This window comes from Cibotium barometz, chromosome 28, assembly GCF_041138505.1.
Source record: "Cibotium barometz isolate CiBa-2024 chromosome 28, ASM4113850v1, whole genome shotgun sequence".
NCBI lineage: Eukaryota > Viridiplantae > Streptophyta > Polypodiopsida > Cyatheales > Cibotiaceae > Cibotium > Cibotium barometz.
In genome coordinates, this window is record NC_141073.1 from 13,329,927 (window position 1) to 13,351,850 (window position 21,924).

The following is a 21,924-nucleotide window of genomic DNA, read 5'->3' on the forward strand; positions in this document are numbered from 1 at the left end:
CTTGTTAAAGAAGTATGTCCTGATCCATAGCATGTTTTAGGAGTTGATGATGTCGCTTTTGTGTCGCAGGATGAGGTACTGGCGGAACCTGAAGTTATCTTGCAGTCCTAAGAAAAGCGGCTGAGGACCAGGACACTACGCAAAGTTTTGGTGTAGTGGGCTACCCTGCTGAAGAGGCTTCTTGGGAGGACTGGGACCAGCTTCTAAAGAAATTTCCATATCTATCGAGCTAAGGAAAGTTTTTTTGTTTTATTGGGGAGTTTGTAAGGGTCCTCCCCGCCCTCGAATGATATATTTTTAAATCAACAGCTTTTACCGACTTCCAAAAGTTTTTGTAATTTAAATTCCCCCCTCCGTTGATGTAATATGGATGCTCTTTTGAAAAATTAATGGATCAAGTTCAGCAGCAGAAATATGGGTTCAATTTGTTCTCTATGTGTCAGTCAAATTTTTTAATTATGAGCAGGGTTGCATCGAGAGAGTTAAAGATTTATTTTTTTAATCCAAACCCATGGTACATTTAATTTTTTTTAAAAAAGAACTCCAGCGAGGTGTACAAGACCGCTCGATCCTCGCTTTGCGTTGGAAGTTTTTTCTTTTAAGACACGAAGACGGCCATACCACAAAATTTTTCAATCGCTTGAATTAAATCTCGGACCTTGGTAAAATTTTTTTATAAAACTGCTTGGGCAAGGATTTAACGCAGGAACTCGCAGCTCCGTTGGGATTTTAAATCCTAGTTGGAGCACCAACTAGCCTTGATAAGGAAGTAATGGGATGGGGACATGCAGTTGAGCATAGAAATTGGGTTTGTCAAAAAGGACAGACAAATTTGTAAGAAGAATTTAACTTGTAAGGATGAAAGGAGGGGAAGAAAAAAGAGAAGGGCACCTTGTACCATGAATTTATTTTGTGTAAGAGAAGGATAGAAAGGTGAAAGGCTTAGGGAATGAAGCATGTACCTCCTAGCTTGGGGAAAAAGTTTCTCTCTCTCTCACATCCCTTCTAAATGAAAAAAACGTAGTCTCTCTCTCTCTCTTAGTCTTTTTTTAAAAAACCCATAGCCTTGAAGCATTTCTCCCTCTCTCTAAGCTTTAGAAATCCAAATTTTAGCCAAGAAGTGCATCTCTCTCTCTCAATGTCTGTAAATCGGCTGCCAACGTTCTCTCTCTCTCTTGCCTTCGTGAACCCACACGTGCAGACAGCCGTGAGGAGGCGCTTGAGCATCTCTCTCTCTCCATCGAGCTTGGGTAGGAGCCTTTGAAGGCTAAGGTAAGCAAAGGGCAAGGCAAGAAGGCAAGCAAGGAAAGACAGGGTTTGCAAAGGGAAGCTTGGCAAGAAGGAAGGTGGAGAGCTTTTTCATTGGCGGTGGAAGGTTTGTGGCTAGCGGAAGTAATCCTCATACACACATAGCTTGGGAGCATCCCTCTCTCTCTTTTGGACCCTTGAAGCCACTAGCAAAGCAAGGGCAAGAAGAGGGCAAGAGCAAGGGCAAGAAGAGGGAATGAGGAAAGCAAAGAAGGGCAAGAAGAGGGAATGAGGAAAGCAAAGCAAGGGCAAGAAGAGGGAATGAGGAAAGCAAAGAATCAAGGCAAGGGCAAGAAGAGGGAATGAGGAAAGCAAAGAATCAAGGCAAGGGGCTATTCAAGGATCCGAACCCTCAAGCTTTGCCCCCAATTGGGGTAGGTTGGCTCTCTTTCTCCTCTTCTTTCATCTTGCTATGAGTCTTTCATTGCTTTGAATCTATTGTTGATCATTGCTTTGAATCTATTGTTAATCATTGTTATGAACCTATTATTTGATCATTGCTTTGAATTTATTGTTGATCATTGTTATGAACCTATTGCTTGATCATTGTTATGAACCTATTGCTTGATTATTTCTATGAACCTATTGATTGATCATTGCTATGAATCCATTGTTTGGTTATTGCTAAGAGTTCATTGCTTGGCACATTGCTAGGGACCCTTCACTTGAAGTTGCTATGAACTTCATTGGCTGAATATAGCTATGTAGTCATTGCTTTGTATGTTGCCAAATTTCCATTGCCTAAAGAAGGTTAAGGTTTTCCCTACTATGCCATTAAAGAGAACTCTAGGTTTCATTGTAGGTCACTAGATGATGCTAGGATCCCATTGCTTTGCCCTCAAAGTGGCTATGCCTTTTTTTGAGAAATTCCTTGTTATGTTGAGGGTTGCTCTAACTCCACTACCTTGCATACATAGCACCGTTAAGAAGAGGGAATGCATGTAAATGCATTGTTGATTGCATTTATAGCATCGTTAGGAAGAGGGAATGCATGTAAATGCATCGTTGCTTGCATACATATACCATTAGGAAGAGGGAATGCATGTAAATGCATCGTTGCTTGCATACATAGCATCGTCAGGATGAGGTAATGCATGTAAATGCATTGTTGCTTGTATACATACACCCTTAGGAAGAGGGAATGCATATAAATGCATCGTTGCTTGCATACATACACCGTTAGGAAGAGGGAATGCATGTAAATGCATCGCTGCTTGCATACATAGCAGCGTTAGGGAGAGGGAATGTATGTAAATGCGTTGTTTGCATACTTAACATTGTTTGGAAGAGGGAATGCATATAAATGCGTAGTTGCTTGCATACATACACCGTTAGGAAGAGCGAATGCATGTCAATGCGTCGTTGCTTGCATACATAGCATCGTTAGAAAAAGGGAATGCATGTAAATGCATCATTGCTTGCATACATACATCATTAGAAAGAAGGAATGCATATAAATGCGTCGTTTCTTGCATACATACACCGTTAACAAGAGGGAATGTATGTAAATACGCCGTTGCTTGCATACATAGCATCGTTAGGAAGAGGGAATGCATGGAAATGCATCGTTGCTTGTATACATACATTTCTAGAAAGAGGGAATGCATGTAAATGCGTTGTTGCATGCATACATAGCATTGTTAGGAAGAGGGAATGCAAACATAGCATCCTTCGGAAGAGGGAATGCATGTAAATGCATCGTTGCATGCATACATACACCGTTAGGAAGAGTAAATGCATGTAAATACGTCATTGCATGCATATGCCTCATAGTGCGGAAGAGGGAAGGATGCATACGCATTGTTGGATGCATTTACGTCATAGTTAGGAAGAGAGAAGGATGCATACGCGTCATTGGATGCGTTTACGTCATAGTTAGGAAGAGGGAAGGATGCATATGCATTGTTGGATGCATTTACGTCGTAGTTAGGAAGAGGGAAGGATGCATACACATCTTTGGATGCGTTTACGTTATAGTTAGGAAGAGGGAAGGATGCATACGCGTGGTTAGATGCATTTACGTTGTAGTTAGGAAGAGGGAAGGATGCATACACATTTTTGGATGCGTTTACGTCATAGTTAGGAGGAGGGAAGGGCATATACACATCATTGGATGCATTTATGTCATAGTTAGGAAGAGGGAAGGACGCATATGCATTGTTGGATGCGTTTACATTGTAGTTAGGAAGAGGAAAGGATGCATATGCTTTGTTGGATGCGTTTACATCATAGTTAGGAAGAGAAAAGGATGCATACACTTCATTGGATGCGTTTACTTTGTAGTTAGGAAGAGGGAAGGATGCATATACGTTGTTTGATACATTTACATTGTAGTTAGGAAGAGGGAAGGATGTGCTTGTGTTGTTGCCATTTGAAACGTAGGTGTAACCCCAAAATGTCTAAAAGTGTAAGATAGCTTTGTGAGTCTGCTTGCACAAGGAAAGAAAGATGAATTTAGATTTAATTCATTTCAATCTATGGTGGTGTCACAAAAGTTGTTTTTTTGGAGGATTCTAGTTGTTCCTGATTGGCCATAATCTGGCCATGGATTGAGTAAATGAATTGTCCATAAGAGAAGTTTGTTTTAAAGTTACTGTATTTAAATAATTTCTAGTTGTTAAGATGTCTACCCTCAACGGCTAGGGAAAAAGAACGTTTTATGCTTATTCGTGTGAAAGTTTCCCTCTACGGCTGGGGAAAAAGCCTGTTTAATGCCTACTTGTTTCCCTTGAGACTGGAGTAAAGCCTAGTCTATCTTTTCATTCGTTTGAGAGTCCTCCGTACAAAGGAGACTCTGGAAAAAATTTCGCAGCCATTTTATGGCGAGGATGGTCATGGACGACCATCCCTATTTGTTTCCCTTGAGACTGGAGTAAAGCCTAGTCTATCTTTTCATTCGTTTGAGAGTCCTCCGTACAAAGGAGACTCTGGAAAAAATTTCGCAGCCATTTTATGGCGAGGATGGTCATGGACGACCATCCCTTCTTCAACGAATCCCTAGTAGGCAGGGATAAGCGGGAATGGGGAAATTTATTTTTCTTTTTGGGGTAGATAATGAGAGATCGCACTGGTTGTGTGAAGAGCAAGGTTAATTTGCAGTCTATTATGTTTCTGTCTATTTCTTATTGTTATCAATCATAAGTCTATGCAGTCAATCTTAATCTGCAAGTTAAGGAGATGCTGGATAGATTGCTGAAAGTTGGTTTCATAGCACCCATAGAGAATTTGGATTGGATTTCTTCGATCGTCATTGTGGAGAAAAAGAACAAGAAGCTGAGGATTTGTGTGGACTACAAGAAGCTAAATGCGGCTACCATCCTGGATGTTTCAACTGCCATACATGGACTCAATTCTGGATGATGTAGCAGGGCATGATATCTATTCTTTTCTGGATGGGTTCAGCAGGTATAATCCGATTGATGAATATAATCTATTCTATGTCTTTTGTGGTAATGTGCATGGAAGATGCCAATGATGAATATAATCTGCTGTTGGGCAGACCCTAGTTGCGCCAAGCAAAGGTGCAGCATAGCTGGGAGTTTAATCAGATGAGCATTTGTTGGGAGTGCAAGAAAGTGAAGGTCTCCTTGCGAGAATGTAGTCAACTCAGAAGTGCAATCTGGCCGGTGATTTGCAGAAACAATGAATATGGTGGAAGAGTTGGAGGATGATGAGGAGGAATAATTTCTTAAGGAAAATGCCAAGTTGATACCACTCTGTTCAGTGGATGTGGCATACATAGCAGCAAAATATGCGGTGGCTAGCCCAGTAGTATGTTTGACGACAGCGAATGCAGGGAAAGTTCTAGTGGAGAATATGCTGGCAATCGATGGATTTGAGTCGGAAGATGATATGAAGACTATTTTAGAAAAAGAACGTGTGTTCGATGTGCAGATGAGAAGAATCACAAGGGTTGAGGAAGATGTCTTGGAAACAAATTTTTTGGGACATGATAATGTGTCAAAGCCAGGCAAAGTCAGCACGCTATTGGAAGCATATTTTTGCACACAGCTAGTCAAATTGCTCAAGGAATTTTGGGATGTGTTTGCATGGGATTAATTGAAATGAAGGGGTTGGATCCGCAGTTCTATCATCATCAGTTCACTTGAAGCAGGATGCAATTCCGTCTCGACAGCAAACGGTACCGCATGAATCTGCATGTGGCAAAGCAAGTTAAGGAGATGCTGGATAGATTGCTGAAAGTTGGTTTCATAGCACCCATAGAGAATTCGGATTGGATTTCTTCGATCGTCATTGTGGAGAAAAAGAACAAGAAGCTGAGGATGTGTGTGGACTACAAGAAGCTAAATGCGGCTACCATCCTGGATGTTTCCACTGCCATACATGGACTCAATTCTGGATGATGTAGCAGGGCATGATATCTATTCTTTTCTGGATGGGTTCAGCACTATAATCCGATTACTAGTATGTTAAGAGGGTAATCAGTCGCGTATCAATTACTTAGGTTAAGTAGCGTGATCCACATGGCAACCACGATGTTTCTTGCCATGATGGTTCTTGGATGATGAGGTTGCATGGGCACACGTTCTCATGGTCCTCCTGAGTCGGTTGTGCCATCTACTCGGAGGTCACTACGTGGGCGTGCAGTGGCGGATCATGACTCTTCCGAGGAGGATGGGAACATAAACAAGCTCTAAAATCACTGTTCTGAGACATTATAAAAGTCGCGACTTTCATAACAGCACACACAAAAACAACAATTTTGAGGAAAATGACCCTAGCATCTTCTTAAACTACTCCTAGTACCACTTTCTTACAAACGAAGTTAATCAAGTTCAGCCCTTAACACCCGATTTGGACACATTAAGCAAGAGGTAAATCTAGCTAATTTCACAGATAAAACAAGCAAAGAACTTGAACAATTCACATAGATTGGAAGCTTGGAGCAAAGAGAACCCTTACTATTCATCAATGGAAGGAATTGTTACAATGTATGCGCGTAGGGAGCGCCGCAAGATACACACTCTTCTCTTTGAAAGCTCTTCTTGTGACAGTGAAATAGATAATGGACCTCCCTTTCACATTACAAAATTGGCTTATGTACCTTTTGCCAAATGGGTTGTGGGTTCAAAACTTATACGAGTCGGAAGCCCATGGCCTCATTCTCATCATGAAAAGACCAATTTTAAATGTTACAATGGGCATAAAGCATTTAGCTTTAAAAAATAGTTCCCGCAGCTTCCCGTAGGAAATGTGGGTTCCCGCATTCGTTCACTTTTACGGTCAAATCCCGCATCTTCCTTGAGAGTCTTCAAAGATATATCACTTCTCCACATTCCTTGGCACTCCATAGCTCCATAGCATTCCCGTAACCCTTCATCTACATTGCATCCTACCCGGAATACTCTGTATTCGCTTCGTGTTTGCACCTGTTTCGCATTTCCCGGAACAACATAATTGTAATGCAGTATTCCCCTTGCGGTATGCGGTTAAGGACGCAACACATGGCATGCATAGTGGACTCCGCAAAACCCACAAAAAATTCTCCCCTCTGTAAAAATCTGACCGCAATCCTTCTATTGTCCTCTGCGTCAATGAGCAAGAATAAAAACATCCCCTTCCTCAACATCATCATCGGACTCCACCACCATAGTGTCTGCATCCCTTGAAACATCTTGAAGAGATTCTAAAGCTGCCCCATAGATTTCCAGCAAAACTGGGTGCACTTCTGGCTAATTTGTGAGAGGCACAAAGTGCAAAACACCCAGGAGGTGGTGTAAGACTAGCCCATGGCACATGCCGCGCATAATGATGTGTTAAAAATGTGTTGGTATGCTACCACCAAGGTGGATATGGTGGTAAAGCTAGCGCGAACGAGTGGCCACATTGACTTAAGAAAAAACACAGATTTTGAATGTTCTATTTTTGCCTCTGATTTCTGCCTCTGATAGGCAGTCTTCATGTGATTCCTTTTGATCACTATCTCTCTCCTCTGCTGTCAAGATTCATCCCTTTCCAAAATTAAACTGGCCACATTGGCCATTGTAAGATATGCAAACTCTATACTGGAGCCCGCACTAGCTGCTGCTTTCCCTCTATCATCTGCCTTTGGAAGAGAAGTAGTCGACGTTCTTCCTTCATCGTCTGACATCATCAATGATCCAAATTACGATACGCTGGTATATACGCTGGTAAACCTCGTTACTATTGTTGTCTGTATATATATATGTATATATATATATATCTATATATATATATATATATATATATATATATATATTACAACAAGGGTGCATTATTGAAAGCCATTCACTTTCACATACTATCTCCACAAAGAGTACAACAAAGAAACAAAGCTATCAAGCTAGCATTATTATACATTGTACAATAAATTTGGTCACGTGGGCTATAATTCACTTTCCCATAGTTGCTTTCACATTCCCGTACTCGATAAAACAAAAACTATTCCGAGGGATGTCGCAAAAATGATCACTTCAAGACAATTGTGCATTGTTTACATTGTAATGTAAATTTGGTCACATGGGCTATTCACTTTCTATACTTTCTTTTACTGCTTCCACAAAGTTCACACAACAAAGCACGAAAGTTGTCCTTTTTGCATCCTGATCTCCAAGTTCCGATCTTTTCTCTTATTGTTGATGATATTCAGAGGATGTGGAATATGCTTAGTAGATGCTGGTATGGTTCATATGGATTGCCAGTAATAACAAATGTGTGTGTGTCTGATAACAAGGGTGCATTTTTGAAAGCCGTTCACTTGTCTCCACAAAGAGTACAACAACGCAACAAAGTGTCAGGCTAGCATCATTATACATTGTACAATAAGTTTGGTCACATGGGCTATAATTCACTTTCCCAGGGTTGCTTTCACATTCCCATACTTGGTAAAAAAAAACTATCCCTAAGGATGCCGCCAAAAAGACAAGTGTGCATTGTTTTTACGTCCTTTTTACATACTCGCCAAGTTCCATACCTATCTTTTCTAGAGCCCTATCACAAAGCAGACTGGAAAAATAACTTTAAACCTTTCAACTTTTTAATGATTCACGAGACGGCCACTTTTCTTCACTTTTCTCCAACAGAGAAGGTACCATAACTGTGAGAGACATTTTTCTTCAACAGAGAAGCTACCGTAACTTTTCTCCAACAGAGAAGCTATTGTAACTGTGAGAAACATTTTTCCCCACACGTGACACACGCGCACGGGGCAAGCGGTAACTCAGCTGGGATCACTATAAATTGAGCTCCAGCCTCGGCCCTCAACAGATACCTACAACTGTCAACAAGCAAAATCCGCGACGATGGCTGGTGCGCGCAGGTAGCGCTCTCTCTCTCTCTCTCTCTCTCTCTCTCTCTCTCTCTCTCATATGATTTACTGCAGCTTAATCAATGTATATATGCTAAGAACAACTCACTAATTTTGGGTATCTCTTTCTCTCTCTCTCTCGCTCTCTCTCTCTCTCCCTCTCTCTGATTAATATGATTTACTGCAGCTTAATTAATGTATATATGCTGACCAGAGCAGCACACTAATTTTGGTTGGTGCTCTGCAGCATATTCATGTTCATGTTCTGCATTGGTGCCATGGTGGCGCTAATAGGCGCTGTAGTACCGGCAGACCGGACAGCGGTGCCGGTTCACGGCAAGGTGGGCAGCGTGGTTCGCGAGGAAGGCTGCCCAGAGGCTGCATATGCCTACCCCTTTCAGAGTGTGTGCGACGTGCCAGCACAGTTCGACGTGGAGTACCACCTTGTGGCTCCTTTCAGCAATGCATTGATAGCCAAAGGGGGATTGACGGCAGGTTTCGGCTCCTCCGTTTCTTTCACGGGCAACCAGAGCGATGAAGGGTACAAGTTCAAGTTGACAGCGCTCTCGTCATCCGCCTCCGAGAACATCACCTTGGAGACTGCTTTCACTGTCACCAACACCGAAACCGAGAAGAAGCTTGGGTGGCAATTTAGTGCTTGGCACCGCTCCGTTGTCCTTTCCTTTGTGGACGATGACGATGCCACCGAGTTTCACTTGGCTAGAGCTTGTAATGTCCCCTTGCCTTGCCCAGAGACCACGGGCGCCCGCTGCGAAAGCTACTTCTTCCTCGCTCCCGCCCTCGTTGGCCTCACCGGCATCGGCTCAAACTCCGGTTTTGCATTCTCCTGGATTGTGCCTTCTGGCTCTGAATCTTCAGGGAACCTGCCCCTCCTCCTACGCAGGGTCTACTAGAACAACATCAATATTCTCCTGCGGAGGATTGTGGTTGTGCCACAGTTTCAATAAGTAGCAGCTTCAGTTGCAACTTCTTTTGTGTGTGTGTGAGAGAGAGAGAGAGCTTGCAACTTCTTTTGTGTGTGTGTGTGTGTGTGTGTGAGTGAGAGAGAGAGAGAGAGAGAGATTGTGCAATTCATTGAGCTTATTACATTTGACAACTAGGTATGCACGCCTAAACTCTGCTAAGAAAATTATACGCACCACACAAAGCGACAAATTAACAAACACTGTGATTTGTAATTTTTAGTAGCTTCGCGTATTAAAGAATGGACAAAAATTACATGGAAGTTATTTAGGTGTTGCTAGTTGTTGTATAATGCTAGGTAGTGGAATGGGAGTAAAGAGTTGAGAACCATTCAATTTGTCTTAAACAGAGTTGTGATGAGTATGTGGCATCGTTCAACGTTGTTGTTGTCATTGAAGATAGGTTTTAAACAAGTGCCTCTCAAAAAACAAAAGCGAAATTAGTTACACAAAGAGTTTAATTTGTAAGGCAAGTTTTACTTCAGCAATTATGCCTCCCCAATCTTAAATGAAATTGATTTCATTAATTATGCCTCCCCAATCTTAAATGAAATTGCATTAATTAGTTAGATGGGGAGGAGCTTAAAAGTAAACTACATTTTTTTAAAAAAAAAGGAAGGGGGGGGGCGAGTGCTTGGCACTCCGCCCCCCCCTTTCCTTTTTTTTAATCTCTCTCTCTCTCTCTCTCTCTCTCTCTCTCTCTCTCTCTCTCTCTGTGCGCCTTCGCCTCTGCCTTGCAATGTCTCATGGATTTGTTTCCCCTTGCGCCCAACATCAAGTCCACTAGAGCATTGCCCAGCTCGATCTGCTTCTGCAGCAACCCGTGCCTTGAAATTTCGACATGGATTTGTTTCCCCTTGTCAACAGCTTCAAACATGCAGAGCGTGTTGGCCTTGCATATCCTGCAATCATAGCAATCCAGGACAGAACTTTCCTAGAAGGGAGCTTCTCTAGAGCACTTTGCGCCTGATGAAGAGCGCCACACTTGGCATACATGACCACGAGAGCACCACACACCACAATATGATACTCCAATAGCCCCTGCCTCCATACCTTGTCAATGGCTCCAGCAGCACACGCTTTGAGGATGCAGGCATAGGTCACTTCAGTTGGAACGATGCCGTTACAATGCATTTGTTCAAAACATTCCAAACCCAGTTGGCCCTTCCCTTCTCGCGCATAGCTTGCTCTCTCTCTCTCTCTCTCTCTCTCTCTCTCTCTCTCTCTCTCTCTAGCTTCTCTCTCTCTAGCCTGCTATCTTTCTCTAGCTTCTCCATCCAAGATGCTATTATGCATCTTGGATGTTAAAATAATTTTTTTTAATTTATATCCAAGATGCTATTATGCATCTTGGATGTTAAGGCAAGTTTTACTTGAGCAAGTATGTGCACGATTAAACTAATTGTGTTTGTACAATTCATTGGTTTATTACATTTGACAAAGAGAGAGAGAGTATGTACCTGGTTTGGAGGCATCGTTGTTGTTGTCATTGAAGATAGGTTTTAAACAAGTGTCACTCAAACAAGAAAAGTGAAGTTAGTTACAGAACAAGTTTAATTTGTAAGGCAAGTTTTACTTGAGCAAGTATGTGCACAAATAAACTAATTATGTTTGTATATTTCGTTGCTTTATTACATTTGACAAAGAGAGAGACAGAGAGAGGACACAATGTCTTAAAAGTTTTATTTTAAATTTGATTTCTGCAAGACTAGAGTGTCTATCAAGTATTTCTTGAGGAGACTAAGACATCAAAACTTTATGCAATAAGCTTGATCTCCAATCCAATGGATGGTCCTCCATAACAAGGTCCCCATTTCTTGAATTTTCCGAGTCAAATAGAGCTTTTCTTCCGTCTACTTTCAAAAATACCATGTCTTCTTCTTGAAACTCTTGTAGTTTTAAAATTTTGTTAACACTTAGATATTTTGACAAATCTAAGCTTTTCATATTCACTTTTCATTTCATTCACAATCTACTTGCCTATCCAAACCTTTCCAACATGGCCACACCAAGGAGAAGAGATGCACTCTTAACTGTAAATTCCTTTCAGTGGTTGCTTTTATAGGAAAGTTTGTCCTTCTCATCATAGTGTGTGTGTGTGTGTGTGTGTGTGTGTGATGGATTTGTGGCTCTCTGTGTGTCAATAGAAAGGGAGATTTGCATGTAATATGTTTCATAAAGACACTATTAACATTTAATATCTACCACATGGCCTTCAAATTCAACCTTTTGTTTGGGACAAAAAAATGAAGTTTGCTTGCTGTTTCCAAGCTTGAGAAATGATGGAATCTACAAGAAACACATAAACACCATTTCCTGGGCTCGACCTACCATTTCCTACAACTGAGGTACCATGGAGTGACAAGTACAAGAGCAAATCTGTACCATCCAATCGCAGGTATTAGACAAGATGGATACCATCCATTTACATTTTTGCAGATGCCTTGAATTCCCAAAAATTGAATTTCTTGTCTATCACATAGGTCATGACACAACAGTAGGTGATAGCCCTGCAAGAATGCATTCTAGCACCAAGTTTGGGAAATGGAGAACCATAGACCCCATCCCCAAACCTGAAGTTTTAGTGTCCTATCGTAGAGGGGATTGAGGAGGAGGTCGAGGATGAGGGCAATCCGGTTGCAAAGGGGGACAAGAGTTCTTTCCCTATGACGGTGGAAAAGAACCAGGTAGTACTATCACAGTTCAACCCTTGGTTTGCAGCTTGCCTAGCTTCATCAAGTATGATGGTAAGTGATAAAATGGTGTAGTCAATAAGTTCATCAAACAATTTATGGCTCACTTTATGTTAGCTAAGATTAGGGACCCGTAGGACAAGGTTCACCTAGCAGCCCCTCATCTCACAAGCAAGGCTGTGCCATGGTGGCAGCATTGGACTGTATAGAACCCTCATATGCCAAAATATGACTGGAGAACATTACAATTGGGACACAATCATCTCAAATTTCAAGCACTATTTTCTCCCTCCACAATAACTCACTACATTGGAGGATGACTTTGTTGAACTCAAGTAGAAAGGAATGCCAAATTTGAGTTACTTCAACAAACTTTTGACCTTAGCTTAGCAAATAGAACCTACGGATAAGTAAAAACTCTGGGCCTTCACTTGAGGGTTGGATTCCTCAAATCATATATGCGATCAGAAATCTCAACCCAAAGACATATGAGGACGCATTGGCACTGACACAAAACAAGGAGATAGAGCTAAATGACGGTAAGCCAAAGCAAGCAATAGGTGGGAATTCTTTGCAGTAGCATAATGGGAAGGGCCACAACAGTAATAACAACAACAAGAATGAGAAACTAAGCAATAGTTGCAAGCCTAGATGACTCCCAACAAAAACAAAGGGCAAGGATAATAGGTGGATTACTATACGTAGAGGAGCAAAAGGCCTATATGGTTGAACAGAGATGTTTGTGATGTCATATCAACAGCATGGGAAGGAGGACTATATGATGTGGAAGGAAATGCAATAAGCCTCAATCAAACCAACCACCCTAGCTTCAAAAACCTCAGTAGTCCCAGCCACAAGCGTGGTGGTACAAAGGGCCACATATTTACCATTATCCTCAACACTGGTAGCACAACGGATCTTGTCTCCACATCTAGATGCCAAGTTAGAGTGTATCATGCTGCCCTTTGTGCTCGATGTTGATGGGTTCACACCAGGTATCCACATGCAGATCACCGAAAAGGTGGCAAAAAAAGGAACAATTTTTTGTTCAACAAGTAACATTTGAGCAACATTTTCTTGCCGCTCCCCTCATAGGGTGTGACATGATCCTTGGGAACCCTTATTTTGCTAATGATTAGATAGCAAGATGAGCACGTTCTTCATCACAAAAGGTGTGCCTACCCTAGTCACCCTCACTGATGTTTAGAGTCTTCTAGGTATCCCATTCATCTCACATCTCAAGGCAAAGTGAGTCATCAAGAAGGGAGCCAAAATTGCATTATTGTATGTTCGAGTTTCTTCAAAGCATTTTGCAACTTATAATCCCAAGCAGGTTGGCTTCATTTATGGATCCAACGCCACAATATCACAACTAGAACACGAACCCGGGATTGAAAAGGTATCATCACATCCTGTTAAGAGATGACCTTCCTCTGAAAGTTCCACCCTATCAACCAAAAGACCATTGGGTCATGCTCATTCCTGACCCAAAACCCCCCAGCGAGTTTCCTATTGCTTATCAAAAGCATTGGAAGGGCAATTGGAGATGGATCGGGCTAGATTCATCCGTCTGAGGTCATCTCCATTCGCATCACCCATCCTCTCTGTCATAAATAAGGAAAGGTCGCACCAATTGTGCATCGACTATATAGATCATGAAACAAGCTTACAATCAAGAACAAGTTCTAGATGCTTCAACTTGAAGAGTGGCTACCACCAAGTTTGGATTTTTTAGGCCAACATTCCAAAAACAGCTTTTAGAACCGAACAAGGCCGCTATGAGTTCGTGGTGATTCCCTCTGGCATAATTGGTGCTCGAGGGACATTCTATAAAACAATTTCCTATGATTTTTCTATACTTATTGGGAAGTGTTTTTTAATCTTTTAAGATGATAGATATCCTAGTGTTGCCTAGGGCACGGGCAAGGCCTTACCCGGGGTGGCAAGTACCCCCTCAGGTTCCTTGAGCACTCTTCAGCGTGTCCTGTAGAACGTACATGCACACACACCCTTGCAAGTACACACACACTAATTTTACCCGCAACACATGTAATTCAAGAAAATAGTGGAAGGAAATAAAAAGGACTGGGACAGGAAGCTGAGCAGTGCATTATGGGCATACATGACATCATACAAAGTGACTATAGGAATGACCCCTTTTAGAATGGTATACGGGCTAGAAGCAGTAGTGCCCATGGAATTCATGATACCCAGCCTCTAAAAGAAATGATGAAGGAGGAGGCCGATGTGCTGCAAAAGAAACACGATGGGGAGATAGAATGGCTAAAGGGAGTGATCATAGTGAAGGATGATGACAGAAAGGCTGCAAATAAGAAAGCTGAGGAAACACAAAAATAATTAAATGAGCAAAAGGAAGCGGTGGCCACAGCCAAGGAGCAGGAAAGACTCGCCCGGGATGCTCACAAGAAAACGCAAGCGGCATATGAAGAAGCCCGGCAAATTGCTAAAGCATTACCAAGAATGCAAGCGCAATAGGACACACTCAAAAAGGAAAAGGCCCAAGTAGTAGCTGAAAAACAAAAATTAATGGAAGAAAAGGAAGAAGCGAAAGAAGCAGCCAAAATCAAGGATGATGTGATAAAGGCTCTACAGCAGGTGTCAAAAGATTGGGAGCAGACTATGAAAGAAGCAAAAAATGACATGATAAGGAGCAAAGCCATATCGAGGAGCTCCTCACGCAGGAAAATAAGCTGCTCAAGCAAATAGAAGGGGAGGACAAGGATGTGATCCTACTAGCCCTGGGAGCCAAAGACACCCTGATGAATGCCCTGCTTGAAAGATTAGGCCAAACATGGGATAAGGCCCTCACTCAGATGAGCTCTATGAAAGAAGAAGTGGTAAACAAAGCAGGACAAAGGAAGGAAGCCAAGAATAAGTCAGGAGATGAGGAAATAAAAAGATATTAGGAAGAAGCAGCTAAATGGAAAAAAGCTTTTGAAGAAGCTTCTTCATTAGCCCCACTCATGGCAACCACAGGAGATACCTCCAAGGAGAAACACTGGGAAAGAGAAGCAAAGAAATACCAGGAACAAGCCCAGGTGGCAGAGCAGAAGTATCAAGAAGCTCGACCAACTGACGAGTATGTTAATCTCGTCAAGGACACAACATTAGAGAATAGGAAACTGATAGCTGAGAACAAAAAGATAATTGAAGAAAACAATGAACTCAGGGACTTCAAGGGAAAGATGGCAAGTTCATTCAGGAACAGAAAAAATACGTGGAAGAATTACAGCAGGCCATACGCACTAAGCAACAAAGATTGAATGCCAAGCAGAAGGCTGCGGACTATCCCACCAATGAGGATTTCACACTAGAAGCTGAAATAGGCTATGAAGTGGATCTGTTAACTCAAGCAGAGCTTTTACAAGACGGAGGGCCTGAGGCTTTTAAGACTACCCTGAAGATATCATTTGAAAACCACAAATTAAAACAGCAAGTCAATGAATTGGAACATCAGATGCACAGAGCTCAGGTCGACGCCAATTTAATCCGGGCATTCGATGAGGAACGGCTTGCAACAGGAGCTCACAAGCTTACCCGGGGAGAACTGGTGCTACAAAACAAAAAACTTAATGATGAAATACAAACTCTGTTAAGGATTCCGCAGCATAATGAAGACTTTGAGCTGTACAAGACAGCTGCACATGTGCTGGTCAGTGATTATGTCAGGCATGATTGGCCACTACCACAATCATTTGAGGAAAAGCACTTCATACTACAAAAAATATGGGAAGAGCCCCTGCCAGAGGATCACCGGTATGGAAGGAAGATTTATGCAAAAGGACCTCAAGGGCAGGTTAGACCTCCTATAGTACCTGCCTTTACCTCTGCGCGTTTTCAAGAGGAAACTCTCAGGCAATTTCAGCAACAGTACATTGAGAGGCACCCATGGGCAACCCCAGTCAAAGCATCAGATCAAAAAGGGGTGGAAGGATTGGGATTTGAAAAGAAGAATTATAGGAACAAGTCACCAACATTCATAGCTAAAGGTTCAGGTTCCCAACCGGCCGTGCCAGGTGTTGACCGAAGGACGCGAGACCGCTCCCTTAGAGCAACCGACCGATCAAGAGAGCGGGACCACCACAGACGCTGCCTCCACTTCCCCTTGTAGTCCCTTGACTTCTTGATTGAGTTCTTCTGCCCATGTTCTGAGTACTTTCTCTTTGAATCTTGGGCACAGGTCCAAGATGCTTTTTAATGGTATATTTTGATCCATTAGCATCTCCATGGTTATTTTTCTCATACCCTTATTTCTTTTCTTCCCTGTTTTTTTAGCATCATGCGAGCACTCTGTTGCTTCTGATTTTCTTTGTTTTGACCTTTCATTTGATTTGTCCTGCCCTATTTCGTTCATTTTTTGTTTTTCGGGCATTCCATTTCCTTCTTTCTCTTGGTTCTTTCTTTTGCTTCGAGCTGTTTGGTCAAGCTTGTTAAGCTTTGTTTTCTTGCCATGCTCATGATCTACTGATAATTCCCTGGGGGTTTTGTTTTTCTTCCCTTTTTCCTTCAACCTGTTTTCATTTTTTCCTCCTGGCACCTCAGGCCTTCCTTTGTTTTGCTCAAGTCTCTTTGGACTTGGCTCTCCGGGCATCTCAGGCCCTCTATGCTCAAGTCTCTTTGGACTTGGCTCTCCGGGCATCTCAGGCCCTGTATGCTCAAGTCTCTTTGGACTTGGCTCTCCGGGCATCTCAGGCCCTGTATGATCAAGTCTCTTTGGACTTGGCTCTCCGGGCATCTCAGGCCCTGTATGCTCTAGTGGCCTCTTTGGGCCTACTAGGTTCTCTCCAGGCACCTCCGACCTTATATGTTCTAGTGGCCTCTTTGGGCCTCCTAGATTCTCTCCAGGCACCTCAGGCCTTGTATATTCTTGCTCGGGCATTGTTGAACTCGGCTCTCTGGGCATCTCAGGCCCTGTATCCTTTGTTACTTTCTTTATGTTCCCCATCAGCTGTTCAACTGGTGTTGCTTTTCCTTGCTTCCTTTGCTGTTTTTCTATGATTTCTTGTGCTTGGTTCCTTACTTGCTGCTGTTTTTCCCACATGTTTTTCAGATCTTCCTCTTTCTGCTGGATGTTTTGTGGTGTTCTTTTTGCTTGTGCTCTTGCTATGGCCAATGCATCAGTTAGCCCTGCTAGCAGCTGTGTTACCTCCCTTCTCTCCTTATCCAGGGAAATCATTTGTACATCAGCTGGACCGTTCTTGCTTTTTTCCAACTCGGCATTCATCTCGGTTTGATGCCTGATTTTGAGAGGGCAGTCCCGGCTTATGTGCCCGGGAACTTGGCAGTAGTAACAGCTCGTGCCACCTGTATCCCTTTACTGGTCCCGGGGCATGCCCCTGCCTCTATATCTACCCCGGCCCCTATTTTGATATGCTTGTGGTTCACGCACTTCTTGTGTTTCCACTTGGTTTACTGCTGCAGCTCTGTTCCTCATGTTGTAGCGGCAGTTTGATGTTGAGTGATTGTACATTTCGCATTAAGCACATGTTGGTGGCGTTGTGCACTCTTCTCTCACATGTCCTTCCATTCTACATTGGGAGCAGAACATGTTCCTCCTTACTATATCATTTTTTGCTTTTTTGAATTCTTCCAACAGGGTTTGCATTTCTCCTAAGGCATGTGATTTTGCGGGCTTTACCCTTCTTCTTGTCCTTTTTCTTATCTTCTTCCTCACTTTCTAACGACGAGGATTCCGAGGAGTCGGAGGTTTCCTTCTCAGATGCCACTTCCTTTTTCTTCTTCTTAACTTCTTTTCTTGCTTTCTTAACTAACTGTTCCCTTCTTTCTGCCATTTTGGCTTTTTCCACTATTGCATCAAACTCTTCCTCAGTTTCAACATTCTTTGTATTGACTGAGGCATGACACTCAGGCCTTAACCCTTTGATGAACCATTCTATTGTTTGTTTAATGGTTGGTCTTAGCTCTTCCTCTACTCTTTGCCTCATGCTCAGTATTTTTGACGCGTAAGCTTCCACATCCATGCGTCCTTGTTGTAATTCCCTGATATTACTGCACAATTGCGAGCTTGATTTTTCTTTTCGAAATCTTTGTAAGAAGGCTGCAACCACTTGTGCATACGTGTTGAAGTGATTCTCGTTGTACCTTGAAATCCATTCTGTAGCTCCCTTTGTGAAAGTGTTCATAAACGCATTTCTTTTTAATTCTTCCAATGCTGGAGCGGCAGGATTAGGATCCCGGGGCCGTGCTACCTTCCAGTAGTGCTCAAATCTGTTAACGTGGATATGTGCATCTTCGGATTTCTTTCCAGCAAATACCGGGAAATTCTTTGCCAGTGCTGCCATTGCTGGCTCCTGGTATCGCTCGTTGTCCTCTTGGTCGTTTGGTTGCTCTTCTACCAGAATTTCTATGACTAGTAATTCCTCCTGTGCCAGTATTTCTTCTCCGGCTGGGTGTTGGTTATCCGGGACTACTTCGTTGACGTGTACTGCTAGTACTTCTTCTTCTAAGATCATGAACACCGCTTCCTGCCTCTCCTCTGCAGGCCTGCGATCCCCCAGTCCGCGTGGGTTTTCTTTTTGTGCCTCGGCTGCTTTCCTTGAGCTTCGAGTCTCTAGGGTGTTGGGGTTCTTTTGCTTATGCTGTCAGCTCAATGTAATTCCCCAGCAGAATCGCCATGTGTTGCCTGGGGCACGGGCAAGGCCTAACCCGGGGTGGCAAGTACCCCCTCAGGTTCCTTGAGCACTCTTCAGCCTGTCCTGCAGAACGTACACGCACACACACCCTTGCAAGTACACACACACTACTTTTACCCGCAGCACATGTAATTCCAAGATAGACTTACTACTTTAACACAGGGTGAGCTTCCCTAGAATGGGAATACCTCACCATCCTTACATACTTAAGAACACACAGAGAGAGGGATAGAGAGAGAGAGAGACAAGGGTGTTAAATTCCCTGTTCCTATTCAGTAATACTACATAACAAAGGACCCGTCACCCTGAGCAGGGGAATAGAGGTGTTTTTTTATAAACCCGGGTGGCCGTTACGTCCTTGTCACCCCACTACTCCACTCCTTCAGTGCTGGCGGCGTCCGTGGTGGTCCCGCTCTCTTGATCGGTCGGTTGCTCTAGGGGATCGGTCCTGCGTCCTCCGGTCAACACCTAGTTTTTTTAACAACCTATGAGCAACAATTTGTTAGATATGGAGAAGGTTTTACGAAATTTGGAGGAAAATCAACCCTAGAAATTGACATCCGAGGAACCAGTTTTGAAGATTACCCTCGGGGGGGTCACTTACAAAAAAATTGCCTATCAGGTGAGTTCAATAGAAATATATTTTAAATATATAAAACTTACAAAAATATTTAAATAGGAGATTTATTTATTATATTTTGGAAAAAAATTACAGATTTGAATAGAAAAGGATACATAAATTCATTCAAAAACTCACAGATAAGGGATTTTTAAAATAGGCCTTGAACGCACGCGATATAGTAAGTTTTCATAGAGTGAACCCCCCGAGAGATTACCTCTTGGGAAGAGCCTTTTGAGGTCATCGATGCTTCACTACAAGGGATTGGCTGTACCGGGGGAAACACCGGGGTAAATATAACTAAGATTAATTTTATCAAAAAATGCCGCGGCCCCGGTAAAACCCCCGGTACTAGCCCCGGTCTCATAACGCTAGTAAAACCCCCGGTAGTTTCGGGGGTATTACCGGGGGTAGTACCGGGGGTTGTGCCGGGGGTATTACCGGGGGTTTTACTGGGGAATATACTGGGCCCCTGCAGATAAAATTTTCGGGGGTTATACCGGCTCTGTGTAAAAAAAAAAAATGGGTAGAGTGGGGCATATTGTAGTTGGGAAATCCCCCAACTACAATATGCCACACTCTGCCCAAATACACCCTTGTAAGGGTATATAATGAATGTTATGCACGGCATAACAAAATCTCCATGTTGCCATAAAAAGAGACAAGTGCATAACGCAATTATATTCTGCATAAAAATAACAAGAGACCATAACGCAAGAGAGATCATAAAAATAACAAGAGACCATAACACAATTATATTCTGCATATATGTCTGCAAAAGCACGAGTATACAAAATTGTTGGAAGTACAAGAAGCAACATCTGCCAATTACAAAACATGATATTATTGCCTGCCAATTACATCGATGTATCTACAAAGTAATCACTAAGCTACAAAACATGATAAATAAGGCATATCGCCAAGTCCCTAATCGGAGAGCTCGTCCTCATGCAATGGGGATGGCAGCATTTCCTACACATAAAAAAAATCGAACAAGCATAATAAGAACAAGCGAGACTTGCTTATACATACACTCACACTACTTTATAGCTAATTAAAAGTGAAAAAACATACCTCAATGTAGCTATCCTTGGACATTATCTTCACTCGAAGACGATTGAAGCCATGAGAGCTTGCGTATTCCTTCTCTAATCGAGTAGGACATCCATCAAACTCCCCTCGCTGCAAATGAAACACATACAAAAACATGACATTAATTAAGCACTCTTCAAAACCTACATAATCACACCATATGTGAAGAAATACTTACAAAATCACGCTTCATGGCATCCATCCCTCCGCTCCCAAGATGGGACGTGCTACTGCTGCTTTGCTCTCATCGCGCCTCCACTTGTTGTTGAAATAAGTGCGGGTTACCATCCTGCTCTGCCTTGATTGCCGCCCACATGTCATTTTCAACCCAATTGGGTTGATTCCTGCCCTCTTTATATGCATCGCGAGCCTCCGAGCGGCGATGCCCAACTAACACTCCCATCCTTTTTTTCATGAGAGCTTCATTAAACTTTGCATCTTCACTTGGTTGTGGAAAGTCTTCATGCAGAGCGGCAATGACGTAATCCTTTCGCTCTTTTGAAACCTGCTTCCATTTTGTCAAGAGATCATGACGAAAGACATTCCAAGAAATTTCTTTTAAGCGACTGTCAAGGTGCTCTCCTTCCTCGTTTTTTACGGACGACTGAACCATCCGCCTCACATAAGTAGAAGTACCCTGGAGGTGTAGGGCGAGGGTCAAGGTGTCTATGTGTGATGCGAGTTGGGGAGGAGTTGGGGAAGGCGCGGTGCTATGCACAACATCCTCAGCGCCCCCACAACAACCCCCGCCTCCCCTGCTCCCCATGCTCCCCCTGCTCCCCTCGCTCGACTCATGACGTCGTGACCCCGTGTGAGAACTCTCAGATCTACATGAAGGAGATTGTGAGACGCTACGAGAAGGCAATGCAGTGCCAGGCGCGCTGTAGGGGCAGTAGAAGGTAGTGGAGATGGAGACGCACCCCACTGATCATAGTGTTGTGAGAGGCGTTGCATCATCTCATGCTCCTCTGGGGTAAGTGCACCCACTACCAAACCAGGTCTTGGGGTGGGTGGGTCCCAAGGATCACGGGATGCCATATCTGTAATCAAACAAGGTGGGTCCCCGTCTAAGACAAAGGCGTATGTGTGTGCGTGTCTATAAGTATGCATATGCTACATATGTATGCGTATGCGTATGCCTATGCGTATGCATCATGCGTATACATCATGCGTATGCGTATACATCATGCGTATGCGTATGCATCATGCGTATGCGTATGCATGATGTATGCATATACATCATTTGTATGCGTATGCGTATGCATCA

At 42.9% G+C, this 21,924-nt stretch overlaps 1 protein-coding gene across 1 annotated transcript; it reads left to right on the forward strand.

Moving 5' to 3' along the window:
- Nucleotides 1-8,831: 8,831 nt before the first annotated feature.
- LOC147622514 (uncharacterized) lies at nucleotides 8,832-9,587 on the forward strand. The gene has a single exon (XM_086822079.1). The coding sequence runs from the start codon at nucleotides 8,851-8,853 to the stop codon at nucleotides 9,508-9,510; it is 660 nt and encodes a 219-aa protein (XP_086678205.1). The 5' UTR covers nucleotides 8,832-8,850; the 3' UTR covers nucleotides 9,511-9,587.
- Nucleotides 9,588-21,924: the final 12,337 nt, after the last annotated feature.

Coding starts and splice junctions, on each gene's coding strand:
- LOC147622514 (XM_086822079.1), top strand. CDS start 8,851: ATGTTCATGTTCTGCATTGGTGCCATGGTGGCGCTAATAGGCGCTGTA.